This window comes from Balaenoptera musculus, chromosome 10 (assembly GCF_009873245.2).
Source record: "Balaenoptera musculus isolate JJ_BM4_2016_0621 chromosome 10, mBalMus1.pri.v3, whole genome shotgun sequence".
In the NCBI taxonomy this organism is placed as follows: Eukaryota; Metazoa; Chordata; class Mammalia; order Artiodactyla; family Balaenopteridae; genus Balaenoptera; species Balaenoptera musculus.
This window is the reverse complement of record NC_045794.1, coordinates 79,974,607-79,989,752: the sequence shown is the minus strand read 5'-3', so window position 1 is coordinate 79,989,752 and position 15,146 is coordinate 79,974,607. Positions and strand designations below refer to the sequence as shown.

At 37.9% G+C, this 15,146-nt stretch overlaps 1 protein-coding gene across 1 annotated transcript in view; it reads right to left on the bottom strand.

The window, feature by feature from the left end:
- The window catches only part of CFAP54 (cilia and flagella associated protein 54), a 298,821-nt gene that overhangs the window by 70,771 nt on the left and 212,904 nt on the right, over positions 1 to 15,146 (bottom strand). The window contains 5 exon segments of the mRNA XM_036865998.1: positions 3,774 to 3,915; positions 4,432 to 4,530; positions 8,983 to 9,079; positions 10,026 to 10,131; positions 11,409 to 11,564. Of these exon segments, the coding sequence (XP_036721893.1) occupies positions 3,774 to 3,915; positions 4,432 to 4,530; positions 8,983 to 9,079; positions 10,026 to 10,131; positions 11,409 to 11,564 (600 nt within the window).

Genomic DNA, 15,146 nt, shown 5'->3' with positions numbered 1-15,146 from the left:
GTCTCAGAGGAATAGAAAAAGCCAAGAGAGCAGTAGAGGAATGACATCCCAGTTTTTAGTTGGCATTGATCCATGTCTCTGAGCCAGGGGCAAGGCAGTATGGGAAAGACAAATCATACTTTTTTCAGGATGGAAGGTTTTCTCTGCTTCAAGAGGCAAAGCATGTACTCGTTGATTCTCGGTCAGCTGATTCTCAGTTCTGCTCCATAGATCTCTATGTTCTGACAGTAGGTTCATCAACATTCATTTTTGGCATGACACGTATTTATATTTTTCCACATATCAAGTGTATTTAGTTGTGAGAGGCTGCATCCGGAACCACTAATCCTAAATGTTGCTTTTAATTCAAAGTGTATTATAGAATTTAATAATTTTTAATCCTAGCTGAATTTTTTATTAAGCCCACAGGAAAATCAAGACAAAAGGATGGTATATATTTGAATATAACTGGGCCCAGAGTAGACATGGAGTAAATGTTTCTTTTGCATTCAATCTAAATATGGTCCCATATCGCCAGTAGCATCATTTCAGGGTCTCTATTCCTACAAGACAATGTAAAAGAAACCTCAATAAATTGGACCAGCTACAACACTCAATTCTCTTATTGTTCTATAGACATCATACAATTGCTCTCTGGTTCTGGCAAGATGATCTATATTCCATCCTCCACACGTGACTGGTCTATTTTCTCACCATGCTTCTCTGATTGTCAACTGCTCTGCTGAGAAAATGAGCTCCCCCTCCTATCTGGTATCCATGCCTCCAATTCATTTGTATCTGCCCCACATGTACTTCTTCCAGAAAAAAAAGTTCCTAATAAACTCATATGCCCACCCCGCCTGTGTCCAGCTTTAGCTTAAAATACATTAATCTGCCTCCATTAATTAATATGGTCCTCTTAAAAGACGCATTTATATAATTTCAAAGTGGATGCCTGTTCTGATGGTCAAAGACTGGAAGCTCATGGAAGGCAAGACCCACTCCTTGGTGTGTTCTGTGACTCCTCCCTCCCTCTGGACAGAAATATCTGGTACAGGGCTCTGCACACAATAACAATGAATATCATTTACCACATCGTGTACAAGTCAATGCTAGTGAAGGTAAATCACTGAGGGGGTTTTCTCCTGGATGCTAATATATGCTAATGCAAGGAAAATCAAACAATTTTTATTTGTTATTGTTTCCCTTTAGCAATTCATTATAATATGAACCTCACTGCCATCTGGGTATTTGCAGCAGTCAGTTGGGGATTCAATATTTCCTTCTAACCCAAATACTGAAGTGAGGGAAATCATAACATGAATTAACGATCAGTCTGCTAGGAAAATACTGGAGGGCAAAATTATTATTCTTAAGGCAAAATACAAAATGAATTGGACTTTAAAATTTGGTCATTTCAAATTACTATCTTGGTACAACAGTAAAGGAGTGTTAATGGTACAAAATGAAAACTGAAAATTGGAAGATGCTAGGAAAACCACTGAAATAGAAAAGTAAAGCATAAATTCTAGTAATAAGCAGAGCTGAGATGAAGACTACCTGCCCATTTGGATCAACTAAGATCATCTGGTTAGGGGATGCCATTGCCCACGGGTGACATTACTAACTGATCACCGCAGCACCTTTTCCAGTGTTTCCATACAGAAGTTCAGAATTCTTCTCAGGTGGCTACCAGCCATAGGTTGAACGTGCCATAAGTGATAGTTTGGATTATCATTCCACAAACATTCACACCCCTCTTCCTTCCTCTACAGGCAGAGTCTAATTCCCTGCCTCACTGGTATTGGACTTGGCCATATGACTTGCTATGCCTAATGGGATGTAATGTGAAGAAAGGCCTCAAGTGTGCTTCTGTGCTTGGTCTTGGTCTTGTGCTCTGGTTTATACCCTGAGAACAGCAGGCCCCAGGTAGCCACAGCCTCTTTAGCCTGGGTCTCATAACAAATGTACACAGAGTACACATGAACTCAGCCTGCAGCCTGAAGCAGAACACATGAGACAAGTAAAAGAATGAAGTCATATTGTTCTAGCCACTGAGTTTTAGGGTCATTTGGTATACAGTATAATTTTGCCAATAACTGATTAATACAGCATTTTAGATGAAACTTATTTGTTATCCCTGGCCTAAAAACTGGTAAAACAAGAAAGTGTCTAGGATAAAGTAGACAGATGTTTCAGAGGTAATACGGGGCCATTATGAAAAAGAAATAGCCATGTTGGAAGCCATGTTCAGCCATGTTGAATCACAGTCTTAAAGCTTTCAGATTTCAGTCTTATCCATAAATAAATCTAATTCACTCAGTCTGCAGATTAGGACAAATGAGGTTGAGAGAAATTAAATGGTTTGACAGGATCAAGGTATAAGTTGAACCCTCTTCATTATTAATATTGCATTCTCTTTGTAGCAAAACAATAATGTGTGCTTCTAAGAGGACTGCCGTCCTGGCATTCTGAACCAGGGAGAACTGAGTTGACGAGCAGTGTCAAGAGAAAAAAGCGGTGACCAGCCCCTGCTGCCAGACTGCCCTGCTTTGTCCCCTGGGAGCCTATCTATGGGGACTCTAAGGAAGGCCATGCACCCAGTCTGAGATCCAGGCCACAGTCCGGAAATCTGATGAAGCAAAATCCTACTAGGCATGAAGGCAATAAAAATAAGGAAACAATACCTTGGCATAAAAATCCATCTGATGGTTTAACCTCAGGGCAAACCATTTTTAGGTTGGAAAATAGTCTGGGCCACCTATTCTTCAGGAGACAGTCATAAAGGAGATGATTTCAGACACGAACTCTTCAGCTAAGTTTGACTTAACACTTCAGCAGAGTAAGCTACTGCATATAGGTGTGATTTCAGAGGCTTTAGGAAGACTGTTCCCACCCCCATCAGGTTAAAGTTAACACTTTCATTCCCTTTGGCTCAATGCTCACCTAGTGACAAGCAAAATTAGATACTGTTATTCCTAAAATATCCTTCTGGAAGTAAGATTCCAGTACCTGGCTCCTTAGAACCTATCTAAGTGCTTAGCACACAAGAAGCACTCAATAAATACTTCTTGAATAAATGAACAGGCAAACGCGTAAGTGACTGTTCAATATCTATGTTACTGCTGATCTGACTTAGAGGTTTACATTATAGTTTACTAACCAACAAAGGCGTCATAAGTAAGAAAAAACATAGCAGTAAGGTCAAGTTTAAATTCCGCTAACCTCTCATTCGTTCATTTAACAAATATTAATATCAAATGCCGGCTATGTGTAAGCAATGTGTGATTTTCTGTAGACAGAGCAGCAAATCAAATAGCTAAAGTCCCTGCTCTCAGGAAGCTGACAATAGTTTAATAAGAGAAATAGTTCAAACGTGCACAGGCACACACACACACACAAATATAAAACAACTAAGAAAAAGGACAGGGAGCCATATGAGAGTGTAAGAGTGAGTACACATTTTAGAGGATCAGAGAAGGTCCCTCAAATAAATAATCCCAAAAGGTCTCATTTGAAATGTGTGAACTGGAAAATAAACAGACATCAGGAAATACCATTTTTTCACAGAGCCCTGCATCTGAAATGCAGCAGCAGATGGAGTGTCATGTATGTATGTACAGTGAGCTGAGGCCCCTATGTTTTAGCAGCTAGATCCTAAGACCCCATCCTCTCCCAGAGGCTCCCCAAACTATTGTCCTTTTTAAGTTAAAATCTCTACAATTAAACCTCTGAAACTTGATTACACATTACATATATTACAATTTTATAAAATGCCTAACATTCAAACATACCAAGCAAATAATCTGTGTATGAAGACAAAAGATCCATGGTGGCAAATTCTGGGATATTCGGTAATGCCCGTTGACTAACTTTATCAGTTCTAGAATTCTTCTTTCCGATAAGTAGGTTGACTGCCAGCACAGCCTCACTGACCTAAAATTAATGCATAATTAGAGTTCATAAATGCAAGCTTTCTGATTCATAGATTATCCATTAGGTAAATAATGTGAAAAAGCAAATTCATAAAATAACATTTGGTACACATTAGGGAAAAAATAAAGACAAACTGAAAAACAACATGTGATCCCCAACATGTAGTATATATCATAGTCAAACAAATCATGAATGTTGACAATTTAATCAATAAATAAGTCATTTTGAATAGGCTACCTCCCCTAGCTATGACAGATACTTGCCAAAATGTGTGTCAAATATGTGCACATGTGTATCTCCCATTATTTTCATTAAAGAAAGGTTGAATCAAACCAAGTCTGGCTAATAGCGATTAAAAACACTACACATATAAAGAGCACTTCTAATCTTCCCAAAGAAACATCATTGGTGCAAATCCCAAAGAATGTGGTATCTTCCTTTCTCTTGTATCAATACACTGTGTTGCCTTAACAGATGTGACGATAAAAAGAAGAGTTAAATAAAACTCACACCAACCTGTGCAGCAGCTCTTATTGCAATCCAGGCAAATAAACTGTGCATTTCAGATTTATTTACTGTTGGTTCTTTAATAGAACTATGCCTTCTGGGAAGAGCCTAAAAAATATGGCAAATGTTTTATGATAAAGATAGATAAAGACATCATAAAGTTTCATGATAGATTTTCTCATCTTCTGAAGATGAGATTTTAGTGGAACACTATATGGCCATTAAGTGTAATAATGTATATTCATCTATTGACATGAAAAGACATCCAAACTATTTTAAGCAAAAGAAAAGTGTAGCTTACAAAACAGCATGCAAAATATCCCATTTTTTAAAAGATAGGTACACACATATATTCCCCGTATACACAAGCAGAGAAAATTATCAACAGTGGTTATCCCAGGTTTTAAGGGTAATTTAATTATTTTTATCTTTTTTTGTGATTTTCTAGATAAGCTTACATTATTTGAATAACAATAAAATAAACACAAACTGCATTTTAAGTAAATGTTATTTACCATCTTAATAGAGGATCTAGAAATTGAATATATATTGTGTGTAAAGACATCAGAAACAAGAATATTACTTAAAGGAAGTATTAATAGTCAATTTTAAAGATTAACTAATCTGTAAAAACTATTCAATTAGATTGCTTGTTCTAATTTTTGATGCTCATATTTTGGCCGATTTTTAAAATCTTCAACAAAACTCCAGAATAAAACAAGCAATAACAAAAATATCTGTCTTTTATTTCTGGCTATAAGACTCCCAAGGAAAAAGAAATGCAATGAATAAAGCTAATGCCAGAGCAGGAAATACAATGCACAAAGGTGGCCTGGCCCAGATCAAGTGTTAAGCTTGGAGGTACACAGATGATACCTGGAGAGATCTGCCCATGGGGAATCTAAAATCTAAGCAATATAGTCCTGTCCCAAATATGGAGACCCCAGTCACCAACTGTAATAAAACTACTTAGGTTCTGGTGTAGCCATTGCCAGCTTACTGACTATATAAGCTTGGGCAATTCACCTGTTTAATTCTGGAAACAAGGCTAATAGGCATTGAGTGAAGAATACAGAATAACATTAAATAACAATATTGTAAGAACAATTAGTGACACACACATTCAAAAAAGAGAGCTCATTTTGAATTGAGAGGAAGGCTTTATTGAGGAGGGTTTGAGAGGTGTTCAACATTGAGCAGGAGATACCAGCTTATGCAAACAGGCAAGAAAAAGAAAAAAAATGCATCTAGATAGGAAATGAAGAAGTTAAATTGTCTTTGTTTGCAGGAGACATGATGCTATATGTAAAAAATTCCAAGATACACACACACATTCCTCTAGAATTAATAAATGTGTTTATTAGCAAAATCACAGGATACAAAATCAATACTCATAAATCAACTGTATTTCTGTGTACCAGCAATGAACAATCTGAAAGTGAAATTAAGAAAATACCTGTTCACAATAGAAATAAACTTAACAAAAATGTACAAAATTTGTACACTGAAAAAAACATTATTGAGAAAAATTGATATCTAAATAAATGAAGAGAGAGTTCATATTTATGAATTGGAGGATTTGACATTGTTAACATGCCAACTGTGCACTAGTTGATCTACAGATTCAACACAATGTCTACCAAAATTCTGTTAGTTTTTTGGCAGAAATTGACAAGCAGACTCTAAAGTGTATATGAAAATGCAAAAGACTCAAAGTGAAAACAATTTTGAAAAGGAAGAACATAATTGGAGGGCATGTACTTTCCAATTTCAAAAAACTTACTACAAGCCACACAGTAACCAAGACAATGGATACTCACATAAAGGTAGATTTATGGATCAATGGAATAGAACTGGGAGTCTAGGAATAAATACTTACATTTATGATCAATAAAATTTTTGACAAAGGAGCCAAGGCAATTCAGTAAAGAAAGATAGTTTTTTCAACAAATGTTGCTGAGACAAATGGATATCTATGTGCAAAAATATGAATTTAGAGCCTTACCTCACACTTTACAAAAAAGATTAATTCAAATTGGACCATGGACTTAAACATTAAAGCTATAAAACTTTTAGAAGAAAACATACAAGAAAATCTTCAACATCTGGGGTTAGGTAAAGAGCTACCAAAACCACAAAACATAAAAGAAAAAGATGATAAATTGGATTCATTAAAACTAAAAGCTTTTTTGTTTCCAAAGACACGATTAACAGCATGAAAAGACAAGCCACAACTGGGAAAAATATTAGCAAATTATGTATCTGATAAGGGACATATATCTAGAATATATATTTAAAAATTCTTACAACTCAGTGATAAAAAAAGATAACCCAATTTAGGCTATGGGCCAAGGATCTGAATAGACATTTTCCCAAAGAAGATATACAAATGGCCAATAAACACATGAAAAGATTTCAATATCATTAACCATCAGGGAATCAAAATCACAATGAAATACTACTTCATACCCACTAGGATGACTATAATCAAAAAGATAAATAATAACAATTGTTATCAAGGATGTGGAGAAGTTGGAACCCTCATACACTGCTGGTAGGAATACACAATGGTACAGCCACTTTGGAAAACAATCTAACAGATCATCAACAGTCTAAACAGAGAGTTGACATATGACCCAGCAATTCCATTCTTAGGTATACACCTGAAGGAATTGAAAACACATGTCCACGTAAAAAATTTGTATATGAATATTCAAAGCAGTATTGATCGTAATAGCCAGAAAGTGGAAACAATTCGTATGTCCATCACCTGTTGAGTGGATCCAGAAAATGTGGTATGGGCTCCCCTAGTGGTGCAGTGATTAAGAATCTGCCTGCCAATGCAGGGGATACAGGTTAGATCCCTGGTCCGGGAAGACCCCACATGCCGCGGAGCAACTAAGCCCGTGCGCCACAACTACTGAGCCTGCACTCTAGAGCCCGCGAGCCACAACTACTGAAGCCTGCGCGCCTAGAGACCGTGCTCCACAACAAGAGAAGACACCACAATGAGAAGCCCACGCACTGCAACGAGGAGTGGCCCCTGCTCACCGCAACTAGAGAAAGCCCGCGCGCAGCAACAAAGACCTGCCAATGCAGCCAAAAATAAATAAATAAATAAATAAATAAATAACTAAATAAAGATACACAGAAAATAATGATTATATTGTATAGAATTATACTATTCTTTTCACTCAAATCTTATTTGTTCAAGCTCTTAATTAATTATAAACACCTCCCTAGAGAAGGCCCAAAAGGTGATATACTTCTATCCTAGAATCTTATTAATTTGCATTGCAAATTGCTATGGAAACAAATATTTTTGTTTTCTCTTATTGGACATAAAGATGTTTATCACACCACAAATGTAGGTTTTCTATGTAATCATTTTGATGAAAAAAAAATAGCTGCTATCCACCTAAGGCAGCAACCATATGAGTAGTTCAACTGACTGAAAGCTTATCTGCCTAAAGGTTTTAAATCATGTTTATGCTGTCTCAAAAATTAGAGATTTGACATCAAAATTTTCTGGAAAGATTTTTTGGTGGGTCAGAGGATTATTTAATAAGAATGAAATATATAATGCCTACTGAAATTTAAAGAATAAAAAACTAGACAGTTTTTATTAAAAAATGAAAACAAAGTTACTGGGTTCATCCACCTCCAAACCACCCAACTTCCTGCCCAGAGTATCTCCCTCTGTCTGGATCCTTGGTACTCAAGTGTGGCCCACAGACCAGCAGCATAGGCATTACCCAGGAGCTCCTTAGAAAGGCCAAATCTCAGACCTCCTCAGGATCACAGGATCCCTGGAGATGTTTCTGCCCCTTATTTGGAAGTGCTGCTTGAGGGAGTACCCACCTCTGCCACTCTTTGCAGGCTCCCTCCCAATCCATCAAATCCCACCTTCCACCTCTTTCCACCACAGTCATTCACAATCCCACCAACCAGAGTTATTTCCTAATCCTAAATTTCACCACCTAAAGCACCCCCCAGCCTTCCTTCACTTCTCTTCCTCCCACCTTTCTTCCTCTTGCTTTCTTCCTTTCCACGTTTATTATGTCTCCCTCCACTGAAGAGTAAGCGCATGGAAGCAAGCACTGAGTTTGTCTTGAACCTTGCTTTATCACCTTCCAGAATACGGCCTGGGTCATAGTACGTGCTCAATAGATATGGGATGAATGAATGAATGACTCTTTTCAAAAGGTGATCTGTTTGCAAGTCACATCAGTGATGAAAACCATACTTGTCCATCTGCTTAACCAATATGTCATTTCCTGCAATCGCCTGATCAATACTAATGACTTAGAGTATTTATATACACCTACATTTCATGGATAACATTTTAACAGGCGAAAATGTCCACATGAAATCTATTTCCAGAGTCTTACGTAAAAATATTGAAAGAGGTATCTAAATATGAGTGTGAGCATTAAGTAATGAATTAATTTCTTCAAGTCACAAAGAAAAACAGTCTCTTTATTTCCATAGCACAGTGCTAGCAAAATCAGCAAGTTCAAAGGCAACATACTTTAAATTTCTAATAAAATTGTTTGTTACCTTAAGAAGTGTTAATGGTGATGCTGAAAGTTTGCTCTTTGGCTTCCTCATGTGCAAAAATAATAGGGCTATTTCGAGGTAGGAGTCTCTTATCAACCTAAAATGATACAGCATTGTACTTATTAGATAGCTCACCATTCATAATCATTTTGCATCTTGTGTCAACAATTTCTGAGAGAGTAAAAGGCAAAAATAGGCAAAACCAGCATCTGTTCCAAACTCACCCTCTTTTCAGAGCACTTGTGGCTTAGACACGTGAATCTTCCTTCCTACTGAAATTGAAAGCTCTTGAAGAGAGCTGAGCATTCTACCTTGTCCTGTGCTGGCAATACTCCATGCCATGACCGCAATGCAGCCCAGCATCAAGACCATTCTGGAATATTCCAGCACACAAGGCACTAAAAAGTGACAGTCAAGACTGGAGGAACCTGCCTGGGAAACCACACCTCTCTCTCTACTCTCCAACGCTAATTATAATAAATTCGAAAGAGACACATAGAGTTATGCTGAAAGCCGTGATTCGGTATGGGTTAGGTCTGTGTATTCACTATCAAACCTGTCAGGTGGGACCATTTAAATCAGTGCAGTTGTAATAATGCTGGCTTATTCTCCATCTTAAGGTGACTTTTATACAGAATTGAGTTGGCCAGCCTTGGTACTGCTGAACCAGATTGAATATTCACATAAATCCCTTCTAGATACAATTTCACATCTAGTGGAGGTTCCTGTAACCTGGGACTGACAGGAGATCAATCTGAGTACAGACTAGAAGCGATTTACAGTCCAGTACGTCACCACGCTAACCGCCATCATCAACCATCACTGTAAACAAGGCCTTGGAGCAGAGCCAAGAGCATCAAGCTTGAAAAGGAAGTCAGTGAACCTGTTGCACAACGGACCCCAGTGAGCTAGCCCTGCCATGGGAAAAGGGTGCCCCAGTCGCTCCAGCCTTAAATAGTCAATGTACTACCAGAACACGGGTCTCAAACCCAAACACACATTGTCATGATAATGGAAAGGTCTTTTTTTTTTTTTTTTTTTACCCTGAGTTTTGATCATGTCTCAAGCTCAGTTGTATAGCTTCAAATAGACTCTCAAGTTGCAAAGTTGGAGATTTCTCTTCCATCGATATTTGACATTCTATTTTGCCTGAAAGAAGAAAAGGATATACAAAGATGGTTTTTCCTTTTTCTATCATTTAGAACTTCAGAACAAATATTTTATGCAGGAAATTTGGAAAACTGAATGTGCTGTCCTTTTTGTCCGTCCGTCTCTTGTTTCTTGCTAGAAGGTAAGCCAATGGGGAAAGAGCTGTTGCTTCCTTCCCCAGGAAGGCTCCCTCTGCCTCCTCTCACTTTCCAGACACAACTGTTCTTATCATCTTACTTTCCTCTCCATTTCCTTACTTTGTGCTCCCACTTCCTCCTGTAGCACATTCCCTTTATCTAAATCCATTTTCTTCTTTCCTCTATCATTGCAGGTATCGTAGAAAACATCTCTGCTAAAAACAAACTCTAGAAAGTCAGTAAACACTTGAAAATCAGCACGGATGATGCAAACGCTCTCATTTGCACACAGCTCCCACCCCTCATGGTGAGCCGCAGCCTTCAAATGCAGGCGCTGGAATGGTACTTCTGTAGCAAGAAGGGCAGGAAAGGTAAATCTTACAATCACTATAAAAAGGATTCACAGTTTCCATGCAGCATGTGCACAGGGCACGGAGCCACCTGGTGTTAAGTTCACGTCTGGACTTACAGACAGTTATTTACCCAGACTGCACCTCATCTGCCAACTGGGATTGGTCATGCCTACCTTGTAGTGCTGTTGTAAGAACTGGCAATATAAGATGTAAAACACCAACTACAGTGCTTAGTATCTAGTAGATGCTCAATAAGTGATTCCAATTGTCATCATCATTTTTCTCAGGGCTAAAATGGCCACAATAAAATTATATGAATGTATTATGCAAATGTGTGTTGTACATAAGTTATAAATATAGATTGCTATAGCTATTTAATTTAAATGGGTATGTATCTTTTATAGAAATTAGCTAAAATGCTTAGCTAAGTAATAAAATAAAACAATATCTTCCAAGCATTCTTTAAGAAATATTATTCATAGCTAAATGGCTGATGCTGAAATTTTTGAGTCAAACATGAAACTTTGTGTAAGGAAGGTCAACTGTAATTATAAAAGAAACGAAAATGGAGTCCTTTTTTCCTTTCTAGATATAAACTTAAAATACGTAGTGTTCTCTTTATCCAAAACTGAGTTTGGCAGAGATACCAAGGTGTTTGTCATCACCAAGCCCTTTGTAAAATCAGTATTTTGTATAATCAGTGACCAGATTTTTAGGAAGCCTTTTGTTCATGGGAAAAAAATAATCCTCAAAGTTTATCATAGTTCTGACCCTAAATACATCTTACCTTTCTGAAAAAAGATTTCAGCTTCCACCTCTTGTTCTTCTGTTCCTGATGTCTTAGCGAGCTTCAAAGCTATTTCAAAAAGATGAAGGGCAGGTAACCACTTTGAGGGATCCTTCTTTTCACTGGTATAATATACTTGCTTGGCCACTGTATGTCCTAAAAGAAAGACAGTTGGATGAAGAGGGAACAATAGATATACAGTATTCATAACAAACCTGCCAGTTACCAGACTTCTCTCAGAGTAGGTACAACTGAAGAACTCTGGGAGGGAGTTCCCTGGTGGCCTAGTGGTTAGGATTCTGGGCTTTCACTGCAATGGCCAGGGTTCAATCCCTGGTCAGGGAACTGAGATCCCACAAGCCCTGAGGCATGGTCAAAAAAAAAAAAAAAAAAAGAACTCTGGAGGTCTTTAGTTTTTAGCATTGAAGAAATGCTTTAAAGAAACACAATACCCAAATATATCAATGAACTATAAACAATAGACCTTTGAAACTTTGTCTTTGATAAATTTCAACATTTTCTCATTTTTAAAATGAAGGATAGTACACCTGAAACTAACACAACATTGTAAATCAACTATACTCCAATAAAAATTTTTTAAAGATAAATATAAATAAAATGAAGGATAATCTCTCAAGCCTCTTTCAGTTCTAAAATTTCATAATGCTCTACATAACAACTTTTGTGTTCCTAAGATGAGGTTGTTAGTAGGGAAACATCTGGAAGTTTTATGTAGTTTTATGTTGTTACCAATAAAATTTGCGTATATTAATAGGCAGTAATTTCTATTCAGCTCTATAGCGGTTGCTCACATTGCATATTTTGTCATCCCAACTAGTTGGCAAACCCATTATGGACAAAGGCCACATGTTATACTTCTTATGCAGTCCCATCACTACTTAACATAATGAAGGATTGTTGCATTGTTGAAGAGGCATTAGATTTAATTTCTAATCACCTCAAAGACAGACAGACAGACATTTATTTGACACATATTTTCTGAGTGCTTAGGCACCGGATAAAAAACGAGAAAAGTGAAAAATAAGAGGTAAGTTTCATTAAGTACTTCCTACGTGCCAGGTACCATCCCAAGTACTTAAGCATTATCTCATGCAATCCTCCCAATTCTGAGTAGATACCATTATTATGCTCATGTTACAGAGGAAAAAGCAGTGGCACGGTGAAGTTTAAGTAACTTGCCCGAAGTCACGTGACTAGTAAGTAGCAGGGCTGTGATCTGAACCTAGGCAGTCCAGCTCCAGGGCCCATACCCTAAACCATGACACTGCAGTAACCCCTTAAGAGAGAGACCCTGGAGCTTAGTGTCTAACAGGGAATGAGAACGGCCAGACAGGCAATCAAAACACGGTGTGGTTGATTGTGTGGCAGTGAAAGCACTGGACACTGTGGTAGCAGGTTACAGGAGCCCTGGCCAGACCTGGGAAAGGTCAGGGATGCCTACCCAGATAATACAGCTGTCAAGGCCGGCAGCTGATGATCACTTTATCTTTTGGTAAGTTTAAAGAAGGAAAACATTGAGATAAAGAGTAAAAGGCAACTGGGGGGAAAACTGCATTAATAGAATAGTTTAACAGGCACAGTAGAGCAGTATGAACAGAAAGGCAGTGTAGGATTGCAGAAGGATACAGCTGCTGAGCTGTAGCTGAAACGCTGGGTACAAGCCAGTCATGGGTGCTACCATGTCATCTGAGACTTTGAACAAGTCCCTACGTGTCTCTGAGCCTTGAGGCAGCGGAACTAGAAAATATCTGAGGTCCCTTCAAGTTCTGAAAATTTTAAATCCAAGATGGCATGCCCTATAAAGAGTTTTCAGGAAACCTAGGACTTTTTGTAAATATTTAGTTCAGGAATGTGCTATATGAGTGGGAGGACAGTAGAAAAAGTATCTTTCTCCCCCCACCCCCACCCCTGTCACCCGCCCTTTATCCAGGGAGAAGTTACAGAGCCCTTCCTCTGGACAAGGCAGGATGGTAGCACTTTACTGAGAAAATGGAGATGAAGAAATTGAAGCCTTGCTTCCCGGGGCTTCCTAGGAGAGTAAGGAGGCCAGGCATGGAACAGTGAGAATAGCTGACACCTACAAAGCTCTTAGAACAAACTAGCTGCTCTTCTAAATATGTTACACATTCCACTTACTTCACCCCAGGGAGACTGGTACCTCTCTTATTTACACTTTACCAGAAAGGAAACTGACACACAGAGAAGTTAAATGATTTCCTCAAGGGAACTGGACCAGAATTCTTTCTCCAGACTCCATGTTCTTAAACCCCAACAACTACGAACTGCAATAAGATCTTAGGCCATAAGGATATGCTAATACCATTTGTCCCATACAGCCTCACATCTCAATACATCTCCCATTCTTTTTTTTTTTCTTTTTTTAATTCTCTTTTCTGGGGTCATGTTTCATTTTTTAAATTAATTAATTAATTAATTTATTTTTGGCTGCATTGGGTCTTCATTGCTGCACGCAGGCTTTCTCTAGTGGCGGCGAGCGGGGGCTACCCTTTGTTGTGGTGCGCGGGCTTCTCATCGTGGTGGCTTCTCTTGTTGCGGAGCACGGGCTCTAGGCGTGCAGGCCTCAGTACTTGTGGCTCGCGGGCTCTAGAGTGCAGGCTCAGTAGTTGTGGCACACGGGCTTAGTTGCTCCGCGGTATGTGGGATCTTCCCAGACCAGGGCTCGAACCCGTGTCCCCTGCATTGGCAGGTGGATTCTTAACCACTGCGCCACCAGGGAAGCCCATCTCCCATTCTTATATGTCTTGCTTACTGTTTCAAATTATACTACAGCTGTTTATTAATACAAGACAAAAAATATCAAGTCTTTTCATGTCATTGAGGCACTTATATACATGTACAATATGTACATATAGTACAATATGTACTATACATGGACTACATGCAAGATAGTGCTATATAATATAGTACTAATATATAATAATAGTACCTGAATCGTCTCCTAGATTTTTGTTAAAATTAGAAAAAGAATTGTTACAGAAATTATTGACTTTTCTCTCTCTCTCCCTAACTAGATAATAGGCTCTTCGAAGGCAAAGATGATGACTCCCTGTTATATTCCCACTCCCCAGCACTATCCTTGAACCTTTCTTCACTCCTATTATACAATCAGTAATCTACTTTTTCAGCTAATAAGGAAGCTCTAGGTTCAGTCATTAATGGAAAAAAATAATCTTAAATAACCATGATGCTTTTTGTTTGTTTTTAAAAAATAATCTTGAAATGTCTTTTTCTGTAAGAGGCTTTCACAAAGAAAAAGAATTTTTTTAAGTGGCTCTATTCTTGCAATGCAATCTATACTATCACTATAAAGGAAAACTGTCGAGAAAGCATCAAATCAGATGATTTTATGCTTCATAATATTGAAGTGCTCCTTTTTGCAATAAACATCAACTCTGTGAAAAAGAAGTTGTGAAACTGACGTTGTTTTGACAGAAAAGTTGCTTTCGGTTTTTGTTCTTTAAGTTGGTATTTAATATAATATAACAGAAAGCAAGCTGTTCTGCTTCAAGTGAGTCTAAAAAACAGCAGCAGTATTGCCACTGAGTGGTGACACATCTTCAAGATTAGTAAGGCAGGAAAGCAGAGAATACGTTTAACACAATCTGTACAATTTAACACAATCTGTACTTTAAGTTCTTGTAGAAATCAAATATACTGGTAATATAACAAATTGTGGACCAAAGATACAGAAAAATA